The 20370-nt window shown below is 32.7% G+C and overlaps 1 protein-coding gene across 2 annotated transcripts; it reads left to right on the top strand.

Annotated features, from left to right (window-relative positions):
• Positions 1 to 1715: 1715 nt before the first annotated feature.
• Positions 1716 to 20315, top strand: LOC119606054. Of its 2 annotated transcripts, none has more exons than XM_037959428.1 (6): positions 1716 to 2536; positions 4780 to 7566; positions 16118 to 16227; positions 19489 to 19670; positions 19741 to 19981; positions 20056 to 20315. In XM_037959428.1, the coding sequence occupies exons 2-6, from the start codon at positions 5464 to 5466 to the stop codon at positions 20186 to 20188; spliced, it is 2769 nt and encodes a 922-aa protein (XP_037815356.1). In that variant the 5' UTR covers positions 1716 to 2536; positions 4780 to 5463; the 3' UTR covers positions 20189 to 20315. The 2 variants fall into 2 exon arrangements, with proteins under 2 accessions (XP_037815356.1, XP_037815355.1); XM_037959427.1 differs by having other exon boundaries at positions 1716 to 2540.
• The last annotated feature ends 55 nt before the right edge of the window (positions 20316 to 20370 follow it).

Genomic DNA, 20370 nt, shown 5'->3' with positions numbered 1-20370 from the left:
TATATATAATTTTGTTCTACACAAATTGATAATGCAACTAGTTAAATACGGTTTTAGGAGCAGGACCTAGTATGGGAGATATGACCAATATAGACCGATCGTTAAAAAATTCTTTAAGCAAAACTTCTGGACATGAAAGCTATATTTCAGTAAAATTCTGTATCTATATCGTAATTTAGTAATAAGTAATGTGTGTTATGAACCGATCGTGCAAAAATCTTGAAATAGAATTTTTGTATCAATAGCTTTATTTGGTAATGAGTAATGTGCATTTAAGAGATTTTCGAAAGAGGACCTTGTATGGGAGCTACGACCAATTGTGTATATAAAAACAAAATTTCAAAATTCTGTATCTATATCATTATTTGGTAATGAATATTGTACAATTAAGTAATTTTCTGGAGGGGGCCTAGTATGAGAGCTATGACCAAGTATGGACCAATCGTAAAACAATTTTATAGTGTAATTTATGTATATAAGAGCAATATTTGTGCTAAATGTATGGATATCAATATTTTGTAATGAGTTATGTGCGTTTATGTGATTTTCGGGAAGGAACCTTGCATGGGAGCTATGACCAAGAATGGACCGATAGGAAAAAAATTTTACAGTAATACTTCTGTATGTGAGGGCAATACTTGTACCAAATTTTATATAGACAACTTGATTTAGAAATGAATTATTTGCGTTTAAGTTATTTTCGGGAGGGGACCTTGTATGGGAGCTATGTCCAATTATGGATCGATCCAGAAAATTTTTTCTCTGAATGAAATTGATATAAGATTTTAATTTGTAAAATTTTGTAAAGATTTCGACATTGTGACGGAAGTTATTAACAAAAATCCCATTTTCCGGGAATATGTACTTTTGTATGGGAGGTATATGAAATTGTGGACCGATTCTGGCAATTTTCAGCAGGAATCAAGATCTTGTGTAGAAACGAATGTATGCCGATTTTCATGGAATTATCTTTCATAATTTTCGAGAAAATTACATCAGAATGTGTAAAAAATGCTTATTTTTTTCGAGGTTGTTTCAAATTTTGATTCATAACTTTTCATGGTGTAAACCGATTTTGCTCATTTTCAATACCAAACTGCCTAGGACAATAACAAATATTTTGGGTGAATTTCGTTAATTTTTATTGCTTCGTGTTAACGTGAGAATGTTTTATACAGACAGACAGACAGACGGACGGACGGACAGACGGACAGACGGACATAGCTAAATCGACTCAGAATTTCATAAGGTCCAAGAATATATATACTTTGTTGGGTCTCAGATGAATATTTCTTGGTGTTACACACGGAATGACAAAGTTATATATACCCTCTATCACCACTGATGGTGGTGGAGGGTATAAAAAACTTTTTTACAAAACTATTTTACGCAAATTTTTATCAGATAAAGAGTTCAATATATTTTTAACCTTATTTTCTACATACCACTAAAAGTAAGGCAACTCTGCTTACTTGTTCATATCTCTTTGATCACTCTTACTCTCTCTATCCCTCTTTTAATGTGTCTGCCAAATAGTAGAGACCTTTTCAACTATAATTTTCTTTTAATAATGATTTTCTTAATTTGTTTTTAATGTTTTTTTGTGTATTTTGTTGTTTTTTTTTCATTTCTCTTTGCGTTTTTCTTTTACAATATTTCCTTTACTAAATTTCTTTCTGCACAATCTATTTTCATGAGGTCAAGTTGAAGGAAATAAATTTTGAAAAATTATTATTTAACAACAAAAACAACAAACGATAAAATGTGTTTTATTATTATTATTTAAAAGTGTGTTACGAAAATTGTTGTTAGTTTTAAAATTAAATTAAATTCTGCAAAAACAAACAGTTATTTGGTCTGGCCCTCTCTAGAAGCGCCACCAGCCCTAGATAGTAGTATTTTACTAACAGTTGCCAATTTCTATTCCAACAAAGAACGTTTGTTGACACACTCTCGTTGTCTGTCTGTCTATAGTATTTTTTCTTCGTTTTGTTTTGATTTTTAACGTTTACGCGTTTTTAGTTTAAAATACGAAAAAAACAAAAATTAAACAGAATAAAAAGTAACAACAAAAAACATGCTAAAAACATTGTGTTTTTTGTATTTATTGTTTGCAAACAAACAATAAAATATTAAACAAAAATAAAAAAAATTGAAAAAAAACTGAAACAAAAAAATTATGCAAAAAAAATGACGCATCTAAAACAGTTGAAATTGAAATGTTTAGTTGGATTTATAAGACCGTAAAAATCAATTGTGTTTTGTACCAATTATAGTGACAACATTTATTTATAAAAAAAAATAATTTAAATATAGTAAATAATTATTATCCAAAGAGCTGTTATAAACATACACATTACATTATTATGCAAATTTTGTATGTAAAATCTCAACGTTTGTTATGGAATAATTAAATATTGTCGGTTTGGTTCGTTTATTTATTACTCTTGCCAAAATTTTTCCTTCTTAAGTGTATTTTTCCATTAATAATATTTTAAATGTTAAATTTATATTAGCAGTGTCTTCTATAATGAACGTATGTATGTATTATGTATTTTTCTTTATTTATAAATAAATTATTTATAATATTTTGTTTGTAAATACGTCAAGAAAAGGTTCTACAATGTTGCTATTTTTTGCAAAATGTTGCATCACATAATGAATTTGCAAATATTTTGCATTTGTTTTAACATTTTTTTTTTGTTAGGAACCTATTTCTATTCTTGATTAGCCAGGTTTGTAGTCTTGACTATAAATCATTCTATAGTCTTGACTAAAGATCAGTCTATGGTTTTGACTATGAATAAGTCTATAGTCTTGACTATAGATTGGTTTATAGTCTTGAATACAGACTATGGATCAATCTATAGTCTTACCTATAGATCAGTCTTTGGTATTGACTATAGATCAGTTTATAGTCTTGACTATAGACTATGATCTTAACTACAAGTCAGTCTATACTCTTAACCGTAGATCAGTCTATAATCTTAACTATATATCAGTTTAAGTCTTAGGTATAGATCTGTCTATAGTCTTGACTATAGTTCATTCTATAGTCTTGACAATAGATCAGTCTATAATCTTAACTATAGATCAGTCTGTAGTCTTGACTATAAATCAGTCTATAGTCTTGACTATAGATCAGTCTATAGTCTTGACTATAGATCAGTCTATAGTTTGAACTATGGATCAGTCCACAGTCTTGACTATAGTTTAGTCTATAGTATTGACTATAGATTAGTCTATAGTCTATTGATTAATAGATTAATCTACAGTCTTAACTTAAATCAGTTTATACTCTTGACTATAGTTCAGTCTATAGTCTTGACTATAGTTCAGTCTATAGTCTTGACTATAGATCAGTCTATAGTCTTGACTACAGTTCAGTCTATAATGTTTACTATAGATCAGTCTATAGCAGTTTTGACTATAGTTTGAACTATAGATCAGTCTATCGGTCTATAGTCCTGAATATAGATCAGTCTATAGTCTTGACTATTGACCAGTCTATAGTCTTGAATATAGATCAGCCTATAGTGTTGAATGTAGTTCAGTCTATAGTGTTGAATGTAGTTCAGTCTATAGTCTTGACTATAGTTCAGTCTATAGTATTGACTATAGATTAGTCTATAGTCTTTTGATTAATAATCAATGATTAAAGCTGAATCTACAGTCTTAACTATAGATCAGTTTATAGTCTTGACTATAGTTCAGTCTATAGTCTTGACTATAGTTCAGTCTATAATCTTGACTATAGATCAGTCTATAGTGTTGACTACAGTTCAGTCTATAATATTTACTATAGATCGGTCTATAGTAGTTTTGACTATAATTTTGACTACAGATCAGTCTATAGTTTGAACTATACATCAGTCTATAGTTTGAACTATAGATCTTGACTATAGATCAGTCTTTAGTCTAGACTATAGATCAGTTTATAGTCTTGACTATAGTTCAGTCTATAGTCTTGACTATATTTCAGTCTATAATCTTGACTATAGATCAGTCTATAGTGTTGACAGTAGTTCTGTCTATAGTCTTGACCATAGATCAGTCTATTATCTTAACTATAGATCAGTCTATAGTCTCGACTATAGATCAGTCTATAGTCCTGACTATAGATCAGTCTATAGTCTGGACTATCAGTCTATAGTCTTGACTATAGATCAGTCTATAGTCGTGACTATAGATCTGTCTATAGTCTTGACTATAGATCAGTCTATAGTCTTGACTATAGATCAGTCTATAGTCGTGACTATAGATCAGTCTGCAGTCTTGACTGTAGATCAGCCTATAGTAGATTAGGCTAAAGTCTGAACAATAGATTACGTTATAGTCTTGACTATTGATCAATCAATAGTCTTAACTATATATCAGTCTATGGTCTTGAACACATCAGTTTTTAGTCTTGACTATTGATCAATCAATAGTCTTAACTATATATCAGTCTATGGTCTTGAACACATCAGTTTTTAGTCTTGACTATAGATCAGTCTATAGTTTTTACAATTCATCAGTCCATAATCTTGACTATAGATTAGTCCAGAGACTTTATTGCAGAGCAGTATTTAGTCTTGACTAATTAGCCATCTATATTCTTACCGCTGCAGGAGTAATCAGTTACAAAACTAGTTAGTTATCAAAAATAGATGAAATGATGACTAAAATTTCACTATTAAAACTCAACGATTTTAGTTATTACAATAGGTCCTTATATTATAATATATAATATTAATCATATATTTCATTTCTCTCTCTCTCTCTCTCTCTTCCACACAGTTTCTACAAAAGCCATCAACAGTTGAAAATATTCGAGTTGAAATCTACACTTGGTTTACATGAAAGCATCCTGTAAAGATCATCGTCATCATCAACGTTAGACAAATACAGACAGCGACTTTGTCAGTTAAGTCTAAATTTGTTCAAGGCTATTAAAGAAAGCCGGGAAAGAAGGACAAGAAGGACCAGTCTCTAAATTTCTCCCTTAAACACCCTTTATACAAAAAACTATGCTCAATTTTTTTTAAATTCTAAAAAAATATCCGAACGTCTTTAAAAGACTCTAAAAAGAGAAAAGAAAAATATAGGGAATTTTATTAAAGAGAAAGAAAAAGAGATAAGAGTCTAAAGACTTAAAAACAAAGTGAAGAAAACGACTCAAGTCGTAAGGAAATTATTCTACAAATCAGGATTCTAAAACGAGAAAAGCAAAAAAGGAATCTAGTACAATAAACAACAAAACTTATACAAATCTTTGCTGAAAAATATTGTGTTCAATTAGAAAAAATATAACTAAATAGAAAACCAAAATCAATAAATTAAATAAAATTTATATTAAAAAAAAAAAACAACTCCCTTTGGAAAACAAACCTCGTTTTTGCAAAAAAAAAAAAAAGAACCCACCTTTTATAACGCCCCCTCCCTATCACGTCCAAAGCCGTTTAAACTGCAATTAATTCAAAAATGATTTCTAAATCAAATAACAATACTAGTATTAGTAGTCAAAAACAAAATGGCAGCATTTATCAACCCCTCACCACGCCGCTCAGCGATAGTAAAACAGAACTTTCGCCAGCGGTCGTGGCTTCGGTTAAAACCACACCCCTTAATAAATCCATCAAACATGATCTGTTTCCGGAAGTAACATTTTGTAATCTATCTTCCGAAGATTTGCAAGAGCATGAAGAGAACGCACGCATGCTTAAGAACAGCATTATCACCATAAATGCAGCCGACAATACAGCCATGACTTCGCTAGCCAATGGCACCGGCAATGGTAATGGCAATGCAAAGAAGAGAACACGTTTGATATCGAATGATTCGGGCGACTCAATAGACTCGGGCTCAACGGAGAAAAAGAAACCGGAAATGCCGGATGGCGGTTATGGTTGGGTAGTAGTATTTGCCTCTTTGGTTGTCTCCCTCATAGCAGATGGTCTGTCATTTTCATTTGGTCTGATTAACACCGAATTGCTGGACTATTTTGGTGAGAGCCCTTCGAAGACCGCTTGGATTTCATCACTATTTTTCTCAGTGCCTTTACTAATGGGTCCTATTTGGTCGAATCTGGTGGATAAGTATGGCTGCCGCAAAATGACCATAATAGGTGGTGTAGTATCAGCCATTGGCTTTGGCTTATCCTCGGTGGTTAATTCCGTGGAAATGTTAATGGTTACCTTTGGCATAATTTCGGGTTTGGGCCTGGGTATAGGCTATGTCACTGCCGTTGTATCCATAGCTTTTTGGTTTGACAAGAAAAGAACTTTTGCCACCGGCATAGGTGCTTCTGGAACAGGTATAGGTACCTTTTTATATGCCCCCCTAACACAATGGCTGATCGATACGTATGGCTGGAGAGGTGCTACTTTAATCTTGGCCGGTACCATGCTAAATGCCTGTGTTTGTGGTGCTTTAATGCGTGATCCCGATTGGTTGATTGAAGAAAATCGTTTGGAAAGTAGATCACAAAGTGTTACTACATTTTCGAATTCGAGTGTATGCTTGGAGGAAATCAAGAAACTGTTGGATACGGGAGCCACTAAGGAATATGTGTTGGATACTTTGGTAACGAAAAACAATACCGAAGCTAACCAGCAAATAGAAGATCTTAATGAAACCCACATGAAAAGATATCGCAGTGAACTGTTTCTGCCGACATTTTTGAGTTCTCAAGAATTAGAGGAACTTTACGAAGTTAAGAGTACGAGTAGAAGATCTTTAAGACTGAAAGAAGGTGTTGAAGCACCCTCAAGAGAAAACTTACTATCAATGTCCTCGGCCGGTAATCCGTATGCAACAGCTGCCATTATCGGTTCACCCGATGACACCATGATGGGTGGCATACCCAGCGAGGTGGCCGAAACAGCCAAGAAAAACTTTTTAGCCTCCATAGAGACTTTATCGCCTTCTGAGAAACGTTCATCGGGCAATCGTACGCCCTTGAATACCTCCCTTATCTCACTGCGCTCCTCCACCGATGAGGGTTATTTAACACAAAAATATACCCGCGAACACAATAATCATACAGACAATTGTGCCAACTCACGTTACTCGCTCAACGAGAACATATTTTTTGCGGCCAAAAAGGACTTAAGGCCCAATGGTCATCGTCACAATTCCGTTGATGTTCTCAATCCCGTAGTTCACTCGTATTTTACCGCCATTAAGGATAATGGTTTAGCTTTAATAGAATCCAATCTTAAGAAACACAATGAAATTGTCAACAGTACTAGTGCGAGTAGAAATGGTGGTCCGGCTGTCATAACGATACCCGAAGATGAACCCTTAACGGGTCAACAGACAAAGGCGCCTATAAAGAGAACCCGTATCGATAGCATAACAGGCATGAGAAGACTTTCGAAATCGAAAAAGCCCAGTTATCGTTCAAATCTAAGGCGCAACATATCGATACGCAATTCAAATTTCCTTAAGGATATGAGAATACATCGTAATTCTATGCATTATCGTGGTGCTATGTTGAGTACACATCGTTATCGTTTGAGAGCTTCATCGTGTCCTAATATCTATAGGAATTCAATGACGACAATTGCTAAGGAAGATGAAGATGTGAGTATGATTAATTGTTATGTATGAAATCCATTTAATTTTTATATATTTGAAATCGAAATTAGTTAAAGATATATTAGCTTGATTCACGAAAATTTGCTGAATACTTAAGATCCTTGTGAAGAATCTAGTCATTATAATTCTGGGCAGAGAAAAGAGACCGAAATTTTTCTGAATGCTTAAGATCCTTGTGAAGTATTTAGTACGATGACAGTATGAGCACGATTGAGTACTAGTTTTTTCCTCTTTAGTTGTTTTCTTCATGGCAGATGATCTGTCGCTTTCATTTGGTTCGATTTACACTATTTTGGAAAGATTCCCAAGAAAATTGCTTTGACACTCTGTGTCTTTACTAAAAGGTTCTATATGATCTAGTCTTTTGAAAAGTTCACGATTTCTCAATTGTCTGGAAGCTTAATATCGTTGTTAAGGTAATAGTTGTAATAATACTCAATGGATATATCGAAACTGAAAATGCCAGATGGCAGTTATGGTTGATTGGAGGCATTTGCTTCTTTGGTTGTCTCCCTCATAGAAGATGGAATCTTTTAGTGGGTTACCCCCGAAGATCGCTTTGGTTCAAATGGTTTCAACTTGAGCTTATCTACTGGATAAGTATGGCTGCCATAAAAGGGCCTTAGTGTAAGCCATTGGCATCGGCTTGATCAACTTTTCAATAATTTCGGACTTGGTTGAGAGATTCTACAGCTTAGTCAGTCTTCGATCAATGTATAATTAAAATTATAAATTCTTTAAATTAATCCCAGCTTTTAGTCATGTAGTTTTCTTGACACATTCTACCTCGACTTGCAAAACGATTGTGGGATCTATCAACATAAAATCCGAAGAAATTCACCTAAGCCACGATCGGTCCTGTTGCGCTCCTTTTCATAAAAAAATTTTGTTGGTAAAAACAAAAACCGATGTTCAGAAACTCAGTTTCCTAGACGTAATTCCTAAGAATTTTCCCATCAGTGTCCATGAGGGAATTTATATGTCCGAAATAGTATCACTCCCAAGATATTTGGATCTAATTTCGCTCTGAATCCGCATGCCCAATTTACTACAGCTGTGGCCGTAATCATGTGTGTCCACTCAGAATACGTAACATCTTACTAACCTCAGGCTTGAGAAGGCTTCTCGTCTGCTCTCGTTAGGGCCACGCCATAAGATCTTTTTGGTTCTACCCACCGTTTCATTATTACAAGAGGACTTATGGTTTTCTTTCATTTTCAGATATTGAGAGAGAATCCGATTTGTTTCATTGGAGTATCTTGGGATTGACTCAGTATGATTTCCTGAATCATTTCCTTCAACTTCCTCCTCTAAGCTCCGGTATTAGGTAGTTTCACCTCCTTCACCATTTGCTCTATTTCTTCCTTTGTGAGATTCGCTATGATGGTTTGTTATTATCATTTGAGGAATCAAAGTCGGAATTCACACCTATATTTAAAGGAGACTCAGGTAGCTTAGAGTTTTTCCCGAGTACATCGATCTCTTTCATCTATGTTTTTGCCAGTGACGCATTGTCCGCCACGGATAACATGATACCCACCTCCGTACTAGTATTTTGCTCAGGATTGCAGGATGAAGACGACACATGACTCGCGAGTATATCAAAAATACAAGAAACGAACGACGAAACTTTTACCTTTGGTGCTTTCCATTCCGGAATACACAGTTTCGCTGTCTGAATATAGGAAGTACTAAGCATCCTCAGTACAAAAAGATGACACTGTTACTGCCCAAATATGCGCCATTGTCAGAACTTTTAGCGTTACATTTTTTTACCAAACATTTTTTCATAGTTAGGTACCTATCTGGGAAGTAGGCTACCAGTAGTAGGTTTTCGTTTCAGAAACATTTTTATTGCCGACATCACTCTTAATGGAAATACGATTTCCATTATTTAGCCAAGACATCGTTCTTTACACACAAAGGACACAAAAAGGTCTCGCATGAACAGAGTAAACCCCAGAAAATGAACATAGCTTTATAGATAACACATCCGTACATCCAGCACCATTGAACCCATAACGAAACGCTTCCATTCGACGCATTAACTTGGGTTTGCGGCTAGGGTGAGGTCCGCACATCCCTGATTCTACATTTTATTTCATATCAACTTATTCTCAACATTTAGTTCCACAGTGATTTCTCTGAGGGATCCTGCAGTCTCAGCAACAGTACCGTACTTATTCCGAAATTATTTTTTATGTATGTATCTATTTTTGAATCAACATTCTCTTTCCACGATTTGGATTCCCACCTCCGACATCCCGAAGCAACTTCTCCAATAACCGCGATAAAATAAAGTCCGAAAATTTCTGGTCAGACCACAAGTCAAATGTTTCAACCAATTTATAGTACCGCCGGACTAAGGGCACTTATACCACCTCTATAACCCTGGATTTCAATATAACTCCAAAGTGAGGGCGGTTTGCCAAGTTAAAATGTCCCAGAGTGCATCATCCTAAAGACAGTCTAGATACTGAAAGAGCGTTTTTGTGTTGAAATGTGTTAGAAGTCTATCAAGGCTCAAAATACTTTAAATGTTCTGCAAAAGATAATGGTAGACCGTCCACTTAATATATTCGTCCAGGAACGATATCTAAATAGCACATTTTTCCCTTGAATGACCTCATAACTGACAGAGTTTCGACAAATTTGGGACACAGAGTATACATGTCTAAGAATACATTACAATTAAAGCCTTATCGACTGACGCTAGACTGTCTAGGTATATGTTAATTGTAAACGTCTAAAGATTTATTTATCGGATGTTTCATGTGGTCGTATCGATGACGTAAAAATCAGTTTGATAGAGACCAAGAACCTAAGGGCATCAGAGACAGTGCGATTACTGTTTTTTAAACGTCAATGTAGACTATAGTCTAGTCTATAGTCTAGTCTATAGTCTAGTCTATAGTCTAGTCTATAATCTAGTCTATAGTCTAGTCTATAGTCTAGTCTATAGTCTAGTCTATAGTCTAGTCTATAGTCTAGTCTATAGTCTAGTCTATAGTCTAGTCTATAGTCTAGTCTATAGTCTAGTCTATAGTCTAGTCTATAGTCTAGTCTATAGTCTAATCTATAGTCTAGTCTATAGTCTAGTCTATAGTCTAGTCTATAGTCTAGTCTATAGTCTAGTCTATAGTCTAGTCTATAGTCTAGTCTATAGTCTAGTCTATAGTCTAGTCTATAGTCTAGTCTGTAGTCTAGTCTATAGTCTAGTCTATAGTCTAGTCTATAGTCTAGTCTATAGTCTAGTCTATAGTCTAGTCTATAGTCTAGTCTATAGTCTAGTCTATAGTCTAATCTATAGTCTAGTCTATAGTCTAGTCTAGTCTAGTCTATAGTCTAGTCTATAGTCTAGTCTATAGTCTAGTCTATAGTCTAGTCTATAGTCTAGTCTATAGTCTAGTCTATAGTCTAGTCTATAGTCTAGTCTATAGTCTAGTCTATAGTCTAGTCTATAGTCTAGTCTATAGTCTAGTCTATAGTCTAGTCTATAGTCTAGTCTATAGTCTAGTCTATAGTCTAGTCTATAGTCTAGTCTATAGTCTAGTCTATAGTCTAGTCTATAGTCTAGTCTATAGTCTAGTCTATAGTCTAGTCTAGTCTAGTCTAGTCTAGTCTATAGTCTAGTCTATAGTCTAGTCTATAGTCTAGTCTATAGTCTAGTCTATAGTCTAGTCTATAGTCTAGTCTATAGTCTAGTCTATAGTCTAGTCTATAGTCTAGTCTATAGTCTAGTCTATAGTCTAGTCTATAGTCTAGTCTAGTCTAGTATAGTCTAGTCTATAGTCTAGTCTATAGTCTAGTCTATAGTCTAGTCTATAGTCTAGTCTATAGTCTAGTCTATAGTCTAGTCTATAGTCTAGTCTATAGTCTAGTCTATAGTCTAGTCTATAGTCTAGTCTATAGTCTAGTCTATAGTCTAAATAAATCATCTAAAGAACTAAAATCACTACAATTCAAGCTTTTCCAAGTGATTTTTTATTAAAGATCTTTCTTCTTTAAATTTCAATTCTCTTTATCTTAAATCTTAATCACACAACTTAATAGAATCATGTTAAATCAACAGACCATTGTTTCACTGTTCTACAATCTTTTCACTGTTCTACAATCTTTATTAATTCTTATTCATATAGAATTTTAGTAAATATTCTCTAATCAAATTAACTTACAACGACTAAATAGATTTAGGCCTAAATCGAATTATTTTTTTTGAGATAATAAAGACAAAGAAGATTTCACTATACGTAAGTAATGTTCAGACTAAATAAGTATGAGTATGATTACTACAATATCAAACACAACCAACGAAGATTATCTATATATATAAAATTCTAACGTTACTGACTGACTGACTGACTGACTGATTCACTGACTGATTCATCATCGCACAGCCTAAACGGTTGAAGCTAAAGAGCTGAAATTTGGACAGGAGGTTGGCCTCCCGCCAAATAGATCCACTAAGACGGGATTTTTGGAAATTCGAATGTTTAGGGGGTAAAAAAGGGTAAAAACGGGTAAATTCGGTAACCTTATATCTCCTAAACTAGAAAAGATACAAAAACAGATTAAAGCTTATCGCCGTTCATTTAAAAAATAAACGGACAGGTGTCTGGTACTTTTTTAAAATTCGGCCCCTTTAGGGAATAAACGGGTAAAAACTGTATTTTGGTACTTTTTTCGCACCCCATGTATCTTTTAAACCAGTGCACATTCAAAAAATATTTTTAACTCCTTCATAACTTAACGAAAAAATAAAAATATGAATTTAGTACTTTTTGGATATTCGGACGTTTAAGGGGTTAAAATTGTACCTATTTTTGGTACTTTTTTCATAAAACATTGTTTTTGGTTTATTAAATTATACATATGAATACATAATAACGGGCTCCCACTACGATGTTGCAACTTTTTGGAATAGAATTTTTATTTCGTTAATGGGGAGGAAAAAAGTACCAAAAGGGGTAAAAACGGGAAATTTGATTTTATTCAACCACAATGATCCAATTTAGATAAAATTTTTAAATTTAGAAACACTAAATATCCTAATGGGGTGTTATTTGGAACCCCGGTATCAAGTGATATTTTTTGGTACTTTTCATTCTCCAACTGGTCCTTTTTGAGTTTTCTATGATATTGAAATAGAAACATGAAATTAATAATAAAGGGACTTTTCGCTACTTTTTCGTTCTACACAGGTACTTTTTTGAGTTTTCTTTAAAATTAAACCTAGAAACATGAAATTAAGCATGTAGAGCTCGGAGTAAATGAGAATCTATAAAATGGGACTTTTTGGTACTTTTTCGTTCTTCAAAAGGTACTTTTTGAATTTTCTATAATATTGAACCTAGAAACATGAAATTAAACATGTAGAGACCGGAGTAAATGAGAATCTATAAAAGGGGACTTTTTGGTACTTTTTCGTCCTTCGACTGGTACTTTTTGAGTTTTTTATAAAATTTAACCTAGAAACATGAAATTAAGCATGCGGAGGCCTTAGTTAATGAGAATCTATAAAAGGGGACTTTTTGGTACTTTTCCGTCCTTCGACTGGTACTTTTTGAGTTTTCTATAAAATTTAACCTAGAAACATAAAATTAAGCATGTAGAGCCCTTAGTAAATGAGAATCTATAAAAGGGTACTATTTGGTACTTTTTCGTCTTTCGACTGGTACTTTTTGAGTTTTCTATAAAATTTAACCTAGAAACATGAAATTAAGCATGTAGAGCCCTTAGTAAATGAGAATCTATAAAAGGGGACTTTTTGGTACTTTTTCGTCCTTCGACTGGTACTTTTTGAGTTTTCTATAAAATTTAACCTCTCTATAAAATTTAACCTTAGTAAATGAGAATCTATAAAAGGGGACTTTTTGGGTACTTTTTCGTCTTTCGACTGATACTTTTTGAGTTTTCTATAAAATTTAACCTAGAAACATGAAATTAAGCATGTAGAGCCCGGAGTAAATGAGAATCTATAAAAGGGGACTTTTTGGAACTTTTTCGTCTTTCGACTGGTACTTTTTGAGTTTTCTATAAAATTTAACCTAGAAACATGAATTTAAGCATGTAGAGCCAAGAGTAAATGAGAATCTATAATAGGGACTTTTTGGTACTTTTTCGTCCTTCGACTGGTACTTTTTGAGTTTTCTATAAAATTTAACCTAGAAACATGAAATTAAGCATGTAGAGCCCAGAGTAAATGAGAATCTATAATAGGGGACTTTTTGGTACTTTTTTGTCCTTCGACTGGTACTTTTTGAGTTTTCTATAAAATTTAACCTAGAAACATGAAATTAAGCATGTAGAGCCATTAGTAAATGAGAATCTATAAAAGGGGACTTTTTGGTACTTTTTCGTCCTTCGACTGGTACTTTTTGAGTTTTCTATAAAATTTAACCTAGAAACATGAAATTAAGCATGTAGAGCCCTTAGTAAATGAGAATCTATAAAAGGGGACTTTTTGGTACTTTTTCGTCTTTCGACTGGTACTTTTTGAGTTTTCTATAACATTTAACTTAGAAACATGAAATTAAGCATGTAGAGCCCGGAGTAAATGAGAATCTATAAAAGGGGACTTTTTGGTACTTTTTCGTCCTTCGACTGGTACTTTTTGAGTTTTCTATAAAATTTAACCTAGAAACATGAAATTAAGCATGCGGAGGCCTTAGTTAATGAGAATCTATAAAAGGGGACTTTTTGGTACTTTTTCGTCCTTCGACTGGTACTTTTTGAGTTTTCTATAAAATTTAACCTAGAAACATAAAATTAAGCATGTAGAGCCCTTATTAAATGAGAATCTATAAAAGGGGACTATTTGGTACTTTTTCGTCTTTCGACTGGTACTTTTTGAGTTTTCTATAAAATTTAACCTAGAAACATGAAATTAAGCATGTAGAGCCCTTAGTAAATGAGAATCTATAAAAGGGGACTTTTTGGTACTTTTTCGTCTTTCGACTGGTATTTTTGAATTTTCTATAATATTGATCCTAGAAGCATGAAATTAAGCATCTAGAGCCTGGAGTAAATGAGAATCTATAAAAGGGGACTTTTTGGTACTTTTTCGTCCTTCGACTGGTACTTTTTGAGTTTTCTATTAAATTGAACCTAGAAACATGAAAATAAGCATTTAGAGTCCGTAGTAAATGAGAATCTATAAAAGGGGACTTTTTGGTACTTTTTCGTTCTTCAAAAGGTACTTTATGAATTTTCTATAATATTGAAAATAGAAACATGAAAGTATGCATGTAGAGCCTGGATTAAGTGAGAAACTATAAAAGGGGACTTTTTGGTACTTTTTTGTTCTTCAAAAGGTACTTTTTGAATTTTCTAAAATATTGAACCTAGAAACATGAAATTAAACATGTAGAGCCCGAATTAAGTGAGGACCTATAAAAGGGGACTTTTTGGTACTTTTTCGTTCTTCAAAAAGTACTTTTTGAATTTTCTATAATATTGATCCTAGAAGCATGAAATTAAGCATGTAGAGCCTGGAGTAAATGAGAATCTATAAAAGGGGACTTTTTGGTACTTTTTCGTTCTTCAAAAGGTACTTTTTGAATTTTCTATAATATTGATCCTAGAAGCATGAAATTAAGCATATAGAGCCTGGAGTAAATGAGAATCTACAAGAGGGGACTTTTTGGTACTTTTTCGTTCTTCAAAAGGTACTTTTTGAATTTTCTATAATATTGAACCTAGAAACATGAAATTAAGCAAGTACAGCCAAGATTAAGTGATAACCTATAAAAGGGGACTTTTCGGCACTTTTTCGTTCTTCAAAAGGTACTTTTTGAATTTTCTATAATATTGAACCTAGAAACATGAAATTAAGTACGTAAAGCCCGGAGTAAGTGAGAACATATAAAAGAGGACTTTTTGGTAATTTTTCGTTCTTCAAAAGGTACTTTTTGTGTTTTTTATAACATGAAATTAACCATGTGGAGCCCAGAGTTAATGAGAATCTATAAAAGGGGACCCTTTGGTAATTTTTCGTTCTTCAACTGGTACTTTTTTAATTTTCTATAATATTGAACTTAGGAACATGAAATTAAATAAAAGAGGTCTTTTGTTACCTTTTTGTACTTCATTGGTACTTTTTGAGTTTTCTAAAATATTGTATATATAAACATAAATATAAATAGGGGACTTTTTGATATTGCAGATATATATACATTTACAATAATATTTATTTTATTCCATTACGATGAGGGTAGCGAAGCACACTGGGTATAGCTAGTCTGTAATAAAATTAGTTGCTATGAGCAAAATTCTTATACATGTATATGGAAAGGCTTTGTAGAGCGATACATACAGACATACAAACATACTTAGATGTTACTTTTCTATACTTAAAGCGTGTGTTACGATGAAACGATGCGATGCGATTTATTTTTGATTAAAATTATGAACTTTAACCAGAGAAATATAAATTTTTCTTTAAAATTAAACAAATAGAATCTCTTATAAATCATATTTACTCTTATAAATTTTAATTTTAATTAATTTGTTGTTTTTTTATATATTTTCATTACAGACTTGGTATGACAATCTCATCGATACAATGAAATCTGTTTTTGATTTCTCCTTATTTAAGGATGTTAAATTTACTTTATTTAATTTATCAACATTATTCTTATTTATATGGTGAGTAAAAAAAAAATACATAACAAATACTTTACTTTTTTCTAAGAACTTAACTTAAATTTACCCTAAATAATAGTATTATCTTGAAAAGGATTTAAAGAAATATTTTCAAGTGTTCTTAACTTGTCATCATTCTTACAAATAAAAATAAGCTTATTTTTTGTCTCGTCTAGTCTTTATTTGGCAGATTTTCAAAATTGAAGATACAAAAATTAAACAAACTTTAAATATCGCTTTTGCGTTACGCTTTTAAGGCAAACATTTTCAATGTTTTTATTTTCGCCATTAATTTTAATTCTTTGATATTTAAGACGCCAAAATAACTCGTTATTGGTTTAATGCCAATAACGCAACACTTATATGGGTGACCTTTTAACCTAATTTTTAGATCTTTAGTTATGAAGAAATGTAGACTAGACTACTCTATAGTGTAGTATGGAAAATACTATGTAGACTGAACTATAGACTAGACTATAGTCTAGACTATAGACTAGAATACAGTCTAGTATTAGACTATAGACTAGACTATAGACAAGACTACAGACTAGACTACAGACTAAACTATAGACTAGACTATACACTAGACTATAGACTAGACTATAGACTAGACTATAGACTAGACTATAGACTAGACTATAGACTAGACTATAGACTAGACTATAGACTAGACTATAGACTAGACTATAGACTATAGACTGAATAGACTAGGCTATAGACTAGACTATAGACTAGACTATAGACTAGACTATAGACTAGACTATAGACTAGACTATAGACTAGACTATAGACTAGACTATAGACTAGACTATAGACTAGACTATAGACTAGACTATAGACTAGACTATAGACTAGACTATAGACTAGACTATAGACTAGACTATAGACTAGACTATAGACTAGACTATAGACTAGACTATAGACTAGACTATAGACTAGACTATAGACTAGACTATAGACTAGACTATAGACTAGACTATAGACTAGACTATAGACTAGACTATAGACTAGACTATAGACTAGACTATAGACTAGACTATAGACTAGACTATAGACTAGACTATAGACTAGACTATAGACTAGATTATAGACTAGACTTATAGACTAGGACTATAGACTAGACTATAGACTAGACTATAGACTAGACTATAGACTAGACTATAGACTAGACTATAGACTAGACTATAGACTAGACTATAGACTAGACTATAGACTAGACTATAGACTAGACTATAGACTAGACTATAGACTAGACTATAGACTAGACTATAGACTAGGCTATAGACTAGACTATAGACTAGACTATAGACTAGACTATAGACTAGACTATAGACTAGACATAGACTAGACTATAGACTAGACTATAGACTAGACTATAGACTAGACTATAGACTAGACTATAGACTAGACTATAGACTAGACTATAGACTAGACTATAGACTAGACTATAGACTAGACTATAGACTAGACTATAGACTAGACTATAGACTAGACTATAGACTAGACTATAGACTAGACTATAGACTAGACTATAGACTAGACTATAGACTAGACTATAGACTAGACTATAGACTAGACTATAGACTAGACTATAGACTAGACTATAGACTAGACTATAGACTAGACTATAGACTAGACTATAGACTAGACTATAGACTAGACTATAGACTAGACTATAGACTAGACTATAGACTAGACTATAGACTAGACTATAGACTAGACTATAGACTAGACTATAGACTAGACTATAGACTAGACTATAGACTAGACTATAGACTAGACTATAGACTAGACTATAGACTAGACTATAGACTAGACTATAGACTAGACTATAGACTAGACTATAGACTAGACTATAGACTAGACTATAGACTAGACTATAGACTAGACTATAGACTAGACTATAGACTAGACTATAGACTAGACTATAGACTAGACTATAGACTAGACTATAGACTAGACTATAGACTAGACTATAGACTAGACTATAGACTGGACTATAGACTAACTATAGACTAGACTATAGACTAGATTATAGACTAGATTATAGACTAGATATAGACTAGACTATAGACTACACTATAGACTAGATTATAAACTAGACTATAGACTACATTATAGACTAGACTATAGACTAGATTAAACACTTTTCTATATAAACTGTCCAGACAAGATACTTTTCCATCGAAAATTGTCCTGACAAGGCACTTTTCCATCGAAAACTGTCCAAAGAAAACACAAGCAACTTTTCTTAGAAAACTGTCCACAAAAGACACTTTTCTATGGAAAATTTTCCAATCAAGACACGTATATATAGAAAGCTGTCCAAACAAGACAAGACTTTTCTATAGAAAACTATTCAAACAAGACGCTTTTCAATAGTAAACTGTCCAAACAAAACACTTTCCTATAGAAAAGTGTCCAAACAAATCACTTTTCAATAGAAAACTATCCAAACAAGTCACTTTTCTATAGAAAACTGTCCAAACCAGACACTTTTCAATAGAAAACTGTACAAACAAGGCACTTTTCTATAGGAAACTGTCACACTGTTCTTATAAAACTTTTCTATAGAAAATCGTCCAACCAAGACACGTGTTTATAGAAAACTGTCCATAAATGACACGTTTCTATAGAAAACGGTCCAAAGAAGACCCTTTCCTCTAGAAAGCTGTTGAGACTTGACACTTTTTTATAGAAAACGCTCCAAACAAGACACTTTTCTATAGAAAACTGTCCAAACAAAACACTTTTCTATAGAAAACTGTCCAAACAACACATTTTTTATAAGAAACAGTTCAAACAACACACTTTTGTGTAGAAATGTGTCCAAACATGAAACTTTTCTATAGAAAACTGTCCAAATAAGACACATTTCTATAGTAAACTGTCCATACAAGACACTTTTCTATAAAAAACTGCCCAATAAGGACACTTTTCTATAGAAAACTGTCCAAACAAGACACTTTTGTATAAAAACGTCCAAACAACACACTTTGTAGACTAGACCATAGACTAGACTATAGACTATTTGATTGGTTCATAAAAAAAGTAGTACAGACTAATCTGTGATTAAGGAGTTCCAAGACAAAAACCGATTTCCTTAAATAGCTGCTCAATATGAAAGGAATTTTTACCCCTTCTTGGGTACTTGTACTACGAAATTTAAGAGATTTTACATTGCTCTCGCAAATCCTAGTTATAACTAATTATTTTATTCATTATTTAATTTATTAAAAAAAAAAAACTATTGTTTCTTTGCAGGTTCATAATTCCATATCTGTATTTACCCGAATATCTAAAAATGCATGATTACGATACTTCGGCTAGTGCTCAATTGATTTCGGCTATTGGTATTGCTCAAACTATTGGCATGATTGGTTTGGGTTATTTGGGTGATCGTTCATGGATGAATGTAAATGTTTGCTATTCAGGATGTATGTTAAGTAAGTATTTAAAACAAATACTAATTTAGATCCCCTATTAATGTCTGATACCTTATTATCGTTTTAACAGTTTGTGGCCTTTCGGTAGTGTTAATGCCATTGCTGGTATCCAGCTATAATGGTCTTTTAGCTTTGTGTATAATATTTGGTTTCACCTTTGCCAGTTCATTTTCATTTACACCAAGTATCTTGGTTAGTATAGTGGACTTGGATGATTTCACCTGTGCCTATGGTCTGGTACTATTAGTGCAAGGTGTCGGTATGATAGCCGGTCCTCCCATAGCTGGTGCTATATATGAAGCTACGTTAAGGTAAATTTTTTTTATTATTTTTTCTTTTCTTTGTTAATTAAATTATTTAATAATAATTTTACTTTCGTTTGCAGATGGGATAATGCTTTTTATTTTGCTGGTGCTTTCATCTGTTTATCAGGTATTGCTGCCTATCTGATAGAATTCTGTGAGAAGAAACCTAAAGAAAGTGATAGTGATGTTTCCGTAATTAAAAAAGTACATTAAGTTTCTAAATAATAGAAGTTATGTAGCAAAACAAAAAATACACTAAATTATCTAATTAAAACAAAAACAAAAAACAAACAAAAACAAATCATTATAGTAAATAGTTAAACTAAATTAAAAAACAAATTAGAAAACATAACAAGAACCAAAACAATGTCGATTAAACAAATTACCATTAGTTT

This window comes from Lucilia sericata, unplaced genomic scaffold (genome assembly GCF_015586225.1).
Source record: "Lucilia sericata isolate MDLA Ls3-8-SP2 unplaced genomic scaffold, ASM1558622v1 Contig000550F_arrow, whole genome shotgun sequence".
NCBI lineage: Eukaryota > Metazoa > Arthropoda > Insecta > Diptera > Calliphoridae > Lucilia > Lucilia sericata.
The sequence above is the reverse complement of the archived record's forward strand: the minus strand, read 5'-3'. Positions and strand labels throughout refer to the sequence as shown.